Raw genomic sequence first — 12,746 nt, 5'->3', positions numbered from 1 at the left:
TCTGTAAGAAATCATTATAAATAAATAACACTGAAGAAATGATTTTTTTTTCCCAGAATGCATTAGTGGACAAGAAAAGTAAAACAGAAAATACCAGAATAACATTTATATTTGCTCTGTATCTTTTCATACACAAGTTTATAATTTTCAAGTCTGTTTCTAAAAGAGTGTCTCACATATCAAAGCACATTCAAAACTGCAATACAAGATTTCAAAGAGAAACAATTCCAACATAATTCACCATTATTTACATTTGACGGATATTTGTCCTCATCTTGTTTGTTGTTAGCTGAGATAATCTCCAGCCTTCTATAATTCACAATGATCAATCTTCGGTGAATACATGTCAGTAGACTAAGAATTACAAACAAAGTATTTCTCATGAATCACAATTCAAAGGTTTTCCTTTCCTGTGTGTTCGAACGTGGCTATTCAAGTGACTTTTACAAATAAATGATTTACCACATATTTCACAGGAACAAGGCCTTTCTCCAGTGTGGCTACGAATATGGACTTTAAGACTACAATTATAGAAGAAAGATTTCCCACAAATTTCACAGTTAAATGTTTTTTCTCCATCATGAATTCTTTTGTGTCTATTTAAACCACAATTATTAAAGTAAGATTTCCCACATATTTCGCAGTGAAATTCTTTTTCCTCAGTGTGTACAATAGTGTGTCTTTTTAAATCACTGCCAGAACAGAAAGATTTCCCACATATTTCACAAGGGAATGGTTTTTCTCCTGTATGTATTCTTCTGTGAACAATGAGATTTGAGATATTAATAAACGATTTTCCACATATCTCACAATAATAAGGCTTCTCTCCAGTGTGTACCCTTTTGTGAACTACAAGACAAGAATTCCTAATAAATGATTTTCCACATATTTCACAGCGGTGAGGCTTTTCTCCAGTGTGACTATGCACGTGGATAACAAGTTTTGAGCTATCAATGAAGGATTTCCCACATAGTTCACAGTGATGAGGCTTTTCTCCGGTGTGAATTCTTTTGTGATTTGATAAACAACCACTATTGAGAAAAGATTTTCCACATATATCACAGCAGTAAGGTCTCTCCCCAGTGTGAATTCTTTTGTGAATTTTTAAGGCACTATTATTAATAAAAGATTTCCCACATATAACGCACTGATATGGTTTCTCTCCAGTGTGAATTTTGCTGTGACTGCTCAAAGAACTATTAGTGACAAATGATTTTCCACATATTTCACAGTGGAAAGGCTTTTCTCCTGTGTGACTTCGTACATGGTCAACAAGGCGAGAATTATGTGTATATGATTTTCCACATATTTGACAGACAAAAGATCTTTCTCCAGTATGTGTTCGTTTGTGACTTGTTAAATTAGTGGAATCAACAAATGATTTTCCACATATATCACAGTGATAGGGTTTTTCTCCAGTGTGACTCCGTTTGTGGACAATAAGTTGGTATTTCTGATTGAATGATTTACCACAAATCTCACACTGAAATGGTTTTTCCCCAGTGTGTAATCTTTTGTGTTTTATTAAATTACTGGAATTCGCAAAAGATTTTCCACATATTTCACAATTAATATTTTTCTTTGACAACCCTTCTTTATGAGATAATGGTTTCCTCACGTTGGATGTCTGTTTAACAGAATCTGTATCATCAGAAACAATTGTATTAGAAGTGCCTGAGTGATTACCATCCTCCATATCAACACCAGTGGAATTCATGAAAACTGATGTCTGTGGATATAATCTATTACGGTTCAATTTCTTGTCTTATGATATCCATCTCAATGGACTTTGTTTACAGGAGGAGAAAATATGCAACATAGATTTATTTCTGCAGGACACTTAGAATGTTTGTTGCTGGCTGGGACATCTCCAAGTGGCACACATACTGTAGACAAAAAGACTACATTAATAATTGCAGATATAGTGAAAAGAAGTTATGTAGGCTGAAGACTTAGAGAAAAAGGGTATCCATAAATAACTGGTAGCAAATATTCTGGTGGAATTGGTATTTTCATATGACAGTTTGTAATGGAACCTTCAGCACAACTGAAAAGGAGAAAAATATATGACTGTATAAGACAAATGTTGGTCAAAGTATATCAAGTCTGAATAAATAACAATTGTTCACACACACTTAGTAAAGTGTAAAGACCTCTTTGGTTACAAGTGACCATGAGACTGCACTTAGAAAGTTACCCTCCGAGATATAAGTCCAGGCAAGGTTGTTTATGGAAGACAAACAGCCACCCGTGCATACCAGTCTCACCTCTACACACAACAGATGTTATCCAAGGGAAAGCAAAGGGTTTTGCCTCATCAATGGAATATACACAGAAAAGGTTTTCTGTGTATATTCCACTGATGAGGCAAAGCATTTCTTATGCAAAACCAGAAATCCGGGATCTGGAATTATCCAGTAATTTTTGCTAGTTTATTTTGTCTCTTTGTCTTCTCTCCTGGTGCTATATGAACATTTATTGTGGTTTTAGAGTCAAGTTTTGACTGCTATTTTCAGCGTGGTGGTGTCTCTTAGATACCCTAAATTATAATTTTAAACATTCATACATACATGCATACATACATAAACTGCGTGCGTGTTTCACTGAAGCCATACATACATAACCTGTTTCTCTCTCTCTCTTTCTCTGTCAATCACTCACTACAAAAAGTGAATAAAACATTTCACTTATCTCTCTCTCTCACACACACACAGCAGCAATATTACTCTCTCTCTCTCTCTCTCTCTCTCTCTCTCTTCACACACACTACGCACCGGGAGATCACACATCTCACAAGACACAATAAGGAGAATATTAAAATACTTTAATTGGAGACACTGTTATCAATTAAGGAACAATCAATTAACGATGTAATGTATTTATAATGAAAAGGAAATATTTAATCATCTCGGGGATCGAACGCCGAGTTTGATACATCATATCGGTTGCTTTAAGCTATCTAAAAACATTAATGTTCCTGAGTTAATTACTACACATAATATAATTAAATTACCTGACATTTAATAAGTCGACCGTTGATGAGTTTTCTCTCGCCTCAATGATACTACCGGTGATGTGACTGAAATGTCCCTGACATAATTTAATACAGGCAGAAACAGTTTTCAAGCCGTTGGTAAATCTAAGATCTATCGCTATATAACGTCGCATCATCAGAAAATGTGAATAGAGTTCTTATACAAAGTGACGGCTCTATACGAGAACTTCTTTATCATATTTATGAACTATATTCTAAAATTTATTTAGTCTTAAGTGTGTGTGTGCTTGTAATTAACAAGCGGTTACATCGTTGTAGAACTGCTAGAAATAGCAACGAAAACCATCCAGTATTGGGATCTGATTTAAAAACATTTCGGTTGCTATTCCTAGCAGGTAAAGCACCAGTGAGAAATACAAAAAGGTATCTAACCGGTTACATCGTTGTAGAACTGCTAGAAATAGCAACGAAAACCATCCAGTATTGGGATCTGATTTAAAAACATTTCGGTTGCTATTCCTAGCAGGTAAAGCACCAGTGAGAAATACAAAAAGGTATCTAACCGGTTACATCGTTGTAGAACTGCTAGAAATAGCAACGAAAACCATCCAGTATTGGGATCTGATTTAAAAACAATTCGGTTGCTATTCCTAGCAGGTAAAGCACCCGTGAGAAATACAAAAAGGTATCTAACCGAGGGCCATCTTACGGTACTAGTAACTCAACTGTCACTTATAAAACCACGTGTGTTTATTTACCTTTGTGAATAACATCGGCGGTTTCCGTAAAAAATATTAATTTTTTTTACATATGGGGTTGGAGGGAAAGGGGATCGTTTCAAGTCGGCGTAAAAGCGAAAGAGATAGAGAGAGCGCGATTTGATCAGCCAAATTCTTTGGATGTTCGCATGAGTGTGTGTTTCACTGAAGTCATTCATACAATCTCTCTCTCTCCTTTTCTCTGTCAATCACTCACTACGAAATAAGACAATTTTTAACGTGAAATAACTTCGAATACAAAATCTTTTATCTGTTCTATACCACAAAATATACAAGTATACGAAGTTTGAAAGTGTTTCGGTACCAAAAACACTACATAAAAAAATGTTGCCCGTCAAACCAAAAAGATCCCTCACTACAAAAAGTGAATAAAAAAATTCAGTTATCTTTCTCTCTCACACACACCAGCAACATTACTCTCTCTCTCTCTCTCTCTCTCTCTTCACACTAACAAATGCACTTCACATTCTGCCTCACACACCTACACACACACACTCTCCCTCTCTCACACAAAAACGTGCACATCAATACTTCCAATTCACGCCAACTTCAAAAGAACTGAAGAAATGATTTCTTTTTTCCAGGATGCATTGGTGGACAAGAAAAGTAAAACAGAAAATACCAGGTTTACATATTTAGAATAACACTTTTACTTCCTCCGTATCTTTTCATACACAAGTTTATAATTCCCAACTGTGTTTGTAAAAGAGTTTCTCGCATATCAAAATACATTTTAAACTGCAATACAAGATCTCAAAGAGAAACAATTCCAACATAATTCACAATGATAAATCTTCGGTGAATACAAGTCAGTAGACTAAGAGTTACAAAGAATGCATTTCTCATGAATCACAATTCAAAGGTTTTCCTTTCCTGTGTGTTCGAATGTGGGTATTCAAGTGACTTTTACAAATAAATGATTTACCACATATTTCACAGGAACAAGGCCTTTCTCCAGTGTGGCTACGAACATGGACTATAAGATGACAATTATTGAAGAAAGATTTCCCACAAATTTCACAGTGAAATGTTTTTTCTTCATCATGAATTCTTTTGTGTCTTTTTAAATCACAATTATTAAAGTAAGATTTCCCACAAATTTCACAGTGGAATTCTTTTTTCTCACTGTGTATTATATTGTGTCTTCTTAAATTACTACCAGAACGGAAAGATTTCCCACAAATTTCACAAGGGAATGGCTTTTCTCCAGTATGTATTCTTCTGTGAAAAATGAGATTTGAGACATTAATAAACGATTTTCCACATGTTTCACAATAATAAGGCTTCTCTCCAGTGTGTACTCTTTTGTGAACTAGAAGACAAGAATTCCTAATAAATGATTTTCCACATATTTCACAGTGATGAGGTTTTTCTCCAGTGTGAATTCTTTTATGATTTGTTAAACAATCATTATGGAGATAAGATTTTCCACATATATCACAGCAATAAGGTCTCTCTCCAGTGTGAATTCTTTTGTGAATTTTTAAGGCACTATTATTAATAAATGATTTTCCACATATAACGCACTGATATGGTTTCTCTCCAGTGTGGATTTTGTTGTGACTGCTTAAAGCACTATTACTGACAAACGATTTTCCACATATTTCACAGTGGAAAGGCTTTTCTCCTGTGTGACTTCGTACATGGTCAACAAGGCGAGAATTATGCGTATATGATTTTCCACATATTTGACAGACAAAAGATTTTTCTCCAGTATGTGTTCGTTTGTGACTTGTTAAATTAGTGGAATCAACAAATGATTTTCCACATATATCACAGTGATAGGGTTTTTCTCCAGTGTGGCTACGTTTGTGGACAATAAGTTGGTATTTCTGATTGAATGCCTTTCCACAAATCTCACACTGAAATGGTTTTTCCCCAGTGTGTAATCGTTTGTGTTTTGTTAAATTACTGGAATTCGCAAAAGATTTTCCACATATTTCACAATTAATATTTTTCTTTGACAACCCTTCTTTATGAGATAATGGTTTCCCCACGTTGGATGTCTGTTTAACAGAATTTGTATCATTGGAAGCATTTGTGTTAGAAGTGTCTGAGAGATTACCATCCTCCATATTAACTCTGGAGAAATTCTTGAAAACTGATGTCTGTGGATATTATCTATTACGGTTCAATTTCTTGTCTTATGATATCCATCTCATGGGACACAGCTTACAGGAGGAGAAAATATGCAACATAGATTTATTTTCTGCAGGACACTTAGAATGTTTGTTGCTGGCTGGGACATCTCCACGTGGCAGATATACTGTAGACAAAAAGACTACATTAATAATTGCAGATATAGTGAAAAGAAGTTATGTAGGCTGAAGACTTAGAGAAAGAGGGTATCCATAAATAACTGGTAGCAAATATTCTGGTGGAATTGGTATTTTCATATGACAGTTTGTAATGGAACATTCAGCACAACTGTAAAGGAAAAGATATATGACTGTATAAGACAAATGTTGGTCAAAGTATATCAAGTCTGAATAAATAACAATTGTTCACACATAGTAAAGGGTCAAGACCCCACCTTGGTTACAAGTTACCGTCCGAGATATAAGTCCAGGCAAGGTTGTTTATGGAAGACCAACATTTGCCCACGCATACCAGTCTCTCCTCTACACACCACTGATGTTATCCAAGGGAAAAGCAAAGGGGCCGATACAGCTTGGCACCAGTGACATCGCAAATCATTTCTACAGCTGAGTGAACTGGAGTAACGTGAAATAAGGTGTGTTGCTCAAGAACACAATACATAGACCTGTGTGTTTTGTGTTCTTGATCAAGGCACTCTATTTTATTCCCTTTTTAAAAATTCTTTAAAAAAAGTTACAAGCATTTAAAATTTCCTAATTTTAACTAATTGGCAGCTTATAATGCCAAACACACCGAAAGTCATGACTGCTTCTGCCAGTGGGAACAGCCGCATTGAAACATTTACGCAGTCTGTCGACCTGCTAGAAATAGCAGCTAAATCTTCCTTGAGGTCTAAAAATAGCAGCGATATCTTCCAAGAAGTCTAAGAAAAAAAAATGTAAAAGATGATGCTTTGTGTCCCTACACTGTTTATTTCCTTGCTTAAGGCAGGCCCAATGTTTTCAGCTTGTTAAGTGTACTAATAACATTTAAAGTCAATCTCTGCAGATGTAAACTTACCTCAAACTCACGATCCTTAAAACACTCATTTGGCTCCAAAAATTAATATAATCTTAATTATGATCCATGCACCGGGAGATCACACATCTAAGAAGACACAATAAGGAGAATAATAAAATACTTTAATTGGAGACATATTTAATCATCCCGGGGATCGAACGCCGAGTCTGATACATCATATCGGTTGCTTTATGTTATCTAAAAAGATTAATGTTCCTGAGTTAATTACTACACAGAATATAATTAAATTACCTGACATATAATGAGTCGACCGTTGATGATTTTTCTCTCGCCTCAATGATACTACCGGTGATGTGACAGAAATGTCCCTGACATAATTTAATACAGACAGAAACAGTTTTCAAGCCGTTGGTAAATCAAAGATCCATCATTTACCAAAATAAATATCGCGAGGAAATATAGCAGGAAACGATGTGATTCAAATTGGGAATAGCAATAATGGAAAATACTAAAGTTAACTTGGTTTTCCTGAAATGAGAAAGTAATTTCTTTAAAACACACGCGTAATACGTTCAACACAGACCTCTTTTTTTGTTCAGATTAGATATTTTTTTAAAAATATGTATTAAACGCTGGATATATGGGAAAAGAAAAACGAAAGCGAAAATAAAACAGCATTTCCGAGGCATCTTCAGAAAATATGGATGGAGTTCTTACACAAAGTGACGGCTCTATACGAGAACCTCTTTATCATAGTTATGAACTATATTCTAAAATTTATTTAGTCTTAAGTGTGTTTGTAATTAACAAGCGGTTACATCGTTGTAGAACTGCTAGAAATAGCAACCAAAACCATCTGGTATTGGAATCTGATTAAAAAGCAGGTGTAGAAAAATTAGTCAATAGACTATATATTATTCATATAAATACAGTGTACATTTAAACACATAAGAGGTATCCATCATAGGATACCTGGCACGCTAGAAGGAATAGCCAAATCCCAAGCTACTATTAGAGATAAATTTCGAAGGGAATGAAAAATAAAAACATTTACTATCCATCTCCTGGACCACGGTTTCTGACTTTATATTAGCAAATAAAATAACATATATATATGTGTATATATATATATGTATATATATCTATATATATATATGCATGTATATGTATGTATGTAATATATCTATGTATGTATATGTATAAATATATATATATATATATATATATATATATATATATATATACATACAGAGAGAGAGAGAGAGGTGCAGGCATCTGTGTGTGGTAAAACAATTTACAACCACATGGTTCTGGATTCAGTCCCACTATGTAGCACCTTGAGCAATTGTCTTCTACTATAGCCTCGGGCCAACCCATGCTTTGTATTTCTCTAGAAATTTCATGTCAATATAATTTTGTTTTCCAATCATGCTTAATAAGACAGTGTCTGTAAGAAATCGTTATGATAAATAACACTGAAGAAATGATTTTTTTTTTCCAGGATGCATTAGTGGACAAGAAAAGTAAAGCAAAAAATACCAGGTTTATGTATTTAGAATAATGCTTTTATTTCCTCTGTATCTTTTCATACACAAGTTTATAATTCCCAACTGTGTTTGTAAAAAAGTCTATCACATATCAAAATACATTTTAAACTGCAATACAAGATCTCAAAGAGAAACAATTCCAACATAATTCACAATGATAAATCTTCGGTGAATACAAGTCAGTAGACTAAGAGTTACAAAGAATGCATTTCTCATGAATCACAATTCAAAGGTTTTTCTTTACTGTGTGTTCGAATGTGGGTATTCAAGTGACTTTTACAGATGAATGATTTACCACATATTTCACAGGAACAAGGCCTTTCTCCAGTGTGGCTACGAATATGGACTTTAAGATTACAATTATAGAAGGATTTCCCACAAATTTTACAGTTAAATGTTTCGTTCTCCATCATGAATTCTTTTGTGTCTTTTTAAACTACAATTATTAAAATAAGATTTTCCACATATTTCACAGTGGAATTCTTTTTTCTCAGTGTGTACAATAGTGTGTCTTTTTAAATCACTGCCAGAGCAGAAAGATTTTCCACATATTTCACAATGGAATGGTTTTTCTCCTGTATGTGTTCTTCTGTGAACAATGAGATTTGAGACATTAATAAACGATTTTCCACATGTTTCACAATAATAAGGCTTCTCTCCAGTGTGTACTCTTTTGTGAACTACAAGACAAGCTTTCCTAATAAATGATTTTCCACATATTTCACAGTGATGAAGCTTTTCTCCAGTGTGAAATCTTTTGTGATTTGTTAAAGAACCACTATTGAGAAAAGACTTTCCACATATATCACAGCAGTAAGGTCTCTCTCCAGTGTGAATTGTTCTGTGGATTTTCAAGGCACTATGAATAATAAAAGATTTCCCACATACAACGCACTGATATGGTTTCTCTCCAGTGTGGATTTTTCTGTGATAGCTCAAAGAACTATTAGTGACAAATGATTTTCCACATATTTCACAGTGGAAAGGCTTTTCTCCTGTGTGACTTCGTACATGGTCAACAAGGCGAGAATTATGCGTATATGATTTTCCACATATTTGACAGACAAAAGATTTTTCTCCAGTATGTGTTCGTTTGTGACTTGTTAAATTAGTGGAATCAACAAATGATTTTCCACATATATCACAGTGATAGGGTTTTTCTCCAGTGTGGCTACGCTTGTGGACAATAAGTTGGTATTTCTGATTGAATGATTTTCCACATATATCACACTGAAATGGTTTTTCCCCAGTGTGTAATCTTTTATGGTTTTTTAAATTACTGGAATTCACAAAAGATTTTCCACATATTTCACAATTGATATTTTTCTTTGACAACCCTTCTTTATGAGATAATGGTTTCCTCACGTTGGATGTCTGTTTAACAGAATCTGTATCATCAGAAACAATTGTATTAGAAGTGTCTGAGTGATTACCATCCTCCATATCAACACCAGTGGAATTCATGAAAACTGATGTCTGTGGATATAATCTATTACGGTTCAATTTCTTGTCTTACGATATCCATCCCATGGGACTTTGTTTACAGGTGGAGAAAATATGCAACATGTGGCACACATACTGTAGACAAAAAGACTACATTAATAATTGCAGATATAGTGAAAAGAAGTTATGTAGGCTGAAGAAAAAGGGCATCCATAAATAACTGGTAGCAAATATTCTGGTGGAACTGGTATTTTCATATGACAGTTTGTAATGGAACATTCAGCACAACTGAAAAGGAGAAAAATATATGACTGTATAAGACAAATGTTGGTCAAAGTATATCAAGTCTGAATAAATAACAATTGTTCACACACACATAGTAAAGGGTCAAGACCCCACCTTGGTCACAAGTGACCATGAGATTGCACCTAAAGTCAAGGCAAGGTTGTTTACGGATCAACAGTTGCCCACACATACCAGTCTCTCCTCCACACGCCACCGATGTTATCCAAGGGAAAGCAAAAGTCAATGCAGCTTGGCACCAGTGATATCGCAAATCATTTCTACAGCTGAGTGAACTGGAGTAACGCGAAATATGGTCGAGTGGTCGTGTAAAGACGTCGTGTATGCTGTTCTATGGGGACAGTCACGTTTCCTGGTATGTCCAGCAATATATATTGCGATTAGTTAAAACTATATTATTTTAAATATTTGTAAGGTTTTTTTTTAGATTAATCCGAGTAAAAAAAAAAATTGATGCAATTTTCGCTATCAGCATCGAAAACTACATCAGAACATGTTTTGAAAATACTCTCGTGGAAATTCGAAAAACCTCAGGTAATTTGAAAGAAATTTAACAAGATCCAGCAATACAGATAATATGGGCTTTAAATTTAAATGTCATTAAAAGTGAAAAAGAATCAAGCAAAGTTAATTAATTACTCGTTAGTTGTTGATTAAAACACATTTCAGCTGTCCTGTAAAAAAGCGGCCCCCAATCTTAATTATGATCCACGGACCGGGAGATCACACGTCTGAAGCTATCTAAAAGCATAAGTGTTCCTGAGTTAATTACTACACATAATATAATTAAATTACCTGACATTTAATAAGTTGACCGTTGATGATTTTTCTCTCGCCTCAATGATACAACCGGTGATGTGACTGAAATGTCCCTGACATAATTTAATACAGGCAGAAACAGTTTTCAAACCGTTCGTAAATCTAAGATCGATCGCTTAACAAAATAAATATCACGAGGAAATATAAGCAAGAAGCAATGTGATTTAAACTGGGAATAGCAATAACGGAAAATGCTAAAGTTATCTTGGCTTGCCTCAAATGAGGAATTTCTTTAGAACACACGCGTAATACGTTCAGCAGAAACCTGTTTTTTATGTTCACATTAAACGTTTTTTTAATATGTATTAAACGCTGGATAAATCGAATGGGAAAAGAAAAACAAAAACGAAAATAAAACAGCATTTTCAAAATTTATTTTCTGTCTCCTACATTTATTTAAAACATATATAACATGGCATCTTCAGAAAATATGAATGGATTTCTAACACAAAGTGTCGCCTTAATATGAGAACGTCTTTATCATATTTATGAACTATATTCTAAAATTTATCTAGTCTTAAAACTAATGATATATTGAATTATATTCCGTATGCTTTACATATTCGTTTCAGTAAAGCCAAGTTAGGTTTTGCATTCCTTTTTACTGGTTATTAGTTTTTATTCATCTCCCTTTATGCTGTTTGTAATTAACAGTCGTAAATTTGCTAGAAATAGAAACCAAAACCATCCAGTATTGAGATCTGATTTAAAAGCATTTGAGTTGCTATTCGTAGCAGGGAAAGCGACTGTGAGAAATACAAGAGGGCTCTCCATGAGCTCTAGGTTTTACTAAGGAATTTAGCGATTCATTTATCTTTCTCAGTCATTAGACTGCGGCCACGCTGGAGTACCACCTTGAATAATTTTAATCGAAGAAATTGACACCAGTTCTTTTTTTATGCCTGGCACCTTTTTATTGGCCACTTTTACCGAACCGCTAAGTTATGTGAACGTAAACACAGCAACACCAGTTATCAAACACTGGTGGGGGACAAACACACACATTATATACATATATAATATATATATATATACATATATATATATATACATATATATATATACATATATATTATTGATATTATAAAAACCAAGAGAGAAGATGGAGATAAGATTAATAAAAGTTTATTAATACATTGACAAGACCAGACCTACATTTGTTTCAATTCATCACTTGGTATTTATAATAATAATATATATATATGTTCCTATATTGTTAGGAATTTAACCAGTCTAATCTTGGATATCTCTATCCCTCCAAGGTTTATATCCTCACCTGTATTTTGATATATACTATAACAACAATTAATTGATTTGTTTATTCATTTATGCATTTTATTTATACTCTTATAAATAAATCATTATTTACATTTAGCAGATATTTGTCCTGATCTTGTTTGTTGTTAACACAATGTTTCAGCTGATATATATATATGTGTGTGTGTATATATATATATATATATATATATATATATATATATATATATGTATGTATATATATATATTCCATTCAAATTTTAAAGGAACTCCAAAAATTTGTGAAGTTACAAGTTTTTCATTTAAACTGAATATAAAGTAATACTGTATTGGTAGGGTACCAACAAATGCTTTATTTTTATCGCTCTCTTTGGTTTTGGGCCACAGATCCAATTAGTCTTCCACAGAAGCCAGTCTAAAAGTCTGCACAGAATGCAGATTTTAAGCTAATATCTATATATTTGTGTCTCTGTAAGAAATCAT

At 33.8% G+C, this 12,746-nt stretch overlaps 3 protein-coding genes across 6 annotated transcripts; all 3 read right to left on the bottom strand.

The window, feature by feature from the left end:
• Positions 1–91: 91 nt before the first annotated feature.
• On the bottom strand, positions 92–7,022 carry LOC128250961 (uncharacterized). 3 transcript variants are annotated; one of them, XM_089343512.1, is made up of 2 exons: positions 6,934–7,022; positions 92–2,047 (listed from the first exon to the last, which is right to left on the bottom strand). In XM_089343512.1, exon 2 carries the CDS (start codon positions 1,715–1,717, stop codon positions 380–382), a length of 1,338 nt encoding a protein of 445 aa, XP_089199638.1. In that variant the 5' UTR covers positions 1,718–2,047; positions 6,934–7,022; the 3' UTR covers positions 92–379. The 3 variants fall into 3 exon arrangements, with proteins under 3 accessions (XP_089199638.1, XP_052833061.1, XP_089199637.1); XM_052977101.2 differs by lacking the exon at positions 6,934–7,022 and adding an exon at positions 3,014–3,454; XM_089343511.1 differs by lacking the exon at positions 6,934–7,022 and adding an exon at positions 3,019–3,454.
• LOC149130796 (uncharacterized) lies at positions 4,401–7,962 on the bottom strand. Of its 2 annotated transcripts, XM_089343524.1 has the most exons (3): positions 7,186–7,237; positions 6,934–7,020; positions 4,401–6,201 (listed from the first exon to the last, which is right to left on the bottom strand). In XM_089343524.1, the coding sequence occupies exon 3, from the start codon at positions 5,847–5,849 to the stop codon at positions 4,617–4,619; it is 1,233 nt and encodes a 410-aa protein (XP_089199650.1). In that variant the 5' UTR covers positions 5,850–6,201; positions 6,934–7,020; positions 7,186–7,237; the 3' UTR covers positions 4,401–4,616. The 2 variants fall into 2 exon arrangements, with proteins under 2 accessions (XP_089199650.1, XP_089199651.1); XM_089343525.1 differs by lacking the exon at positions 6,934–7,020 and having other exon boundaries at positions 7,186–7,962.
• Positions 7,963–8,437: 475 nt separating this feature from the next.
• On the bottom strand, positions 8,438–12,690 carry LOC149130795 (uncharacterized). Its single transcript, XM_089343527.1, is given in 3 exon segments — positions 8,438–8,839; positions 8,841–10,172; positions 10,983–12,690. Coding segments are annotated over 2 exon segments (1,251 nt in total). The 5' UTR covers positions 9,906–10,172; positions 10,983–12,690; the 3' UTR covers positions 8,438–8,653.
• Positions 12,691–12,746: the final 56 nt, after the last annotated feature.

The sequence above is a fragment of the Octopus bimaculoides genome, chromosome 27 (genome assembly GCF_046866305.1).
Source record: "Octopus bimaculoides isolate indiv1 chromosome 27, ASM4686630v1, whole genome shotgun sequence".
Classification (NCBI taxonomy): domain Eukaryota; kingdom Metazoa; phylum Mollusca; class Cephalopoda; order Octopoda; family Octopodidae; genus Octopus; species Octopus bimaculoides.
Note: the sequence above shows the minus strand (reverse complement) of the source record. Positions and strands in the feature narration are given on the sequence as shown.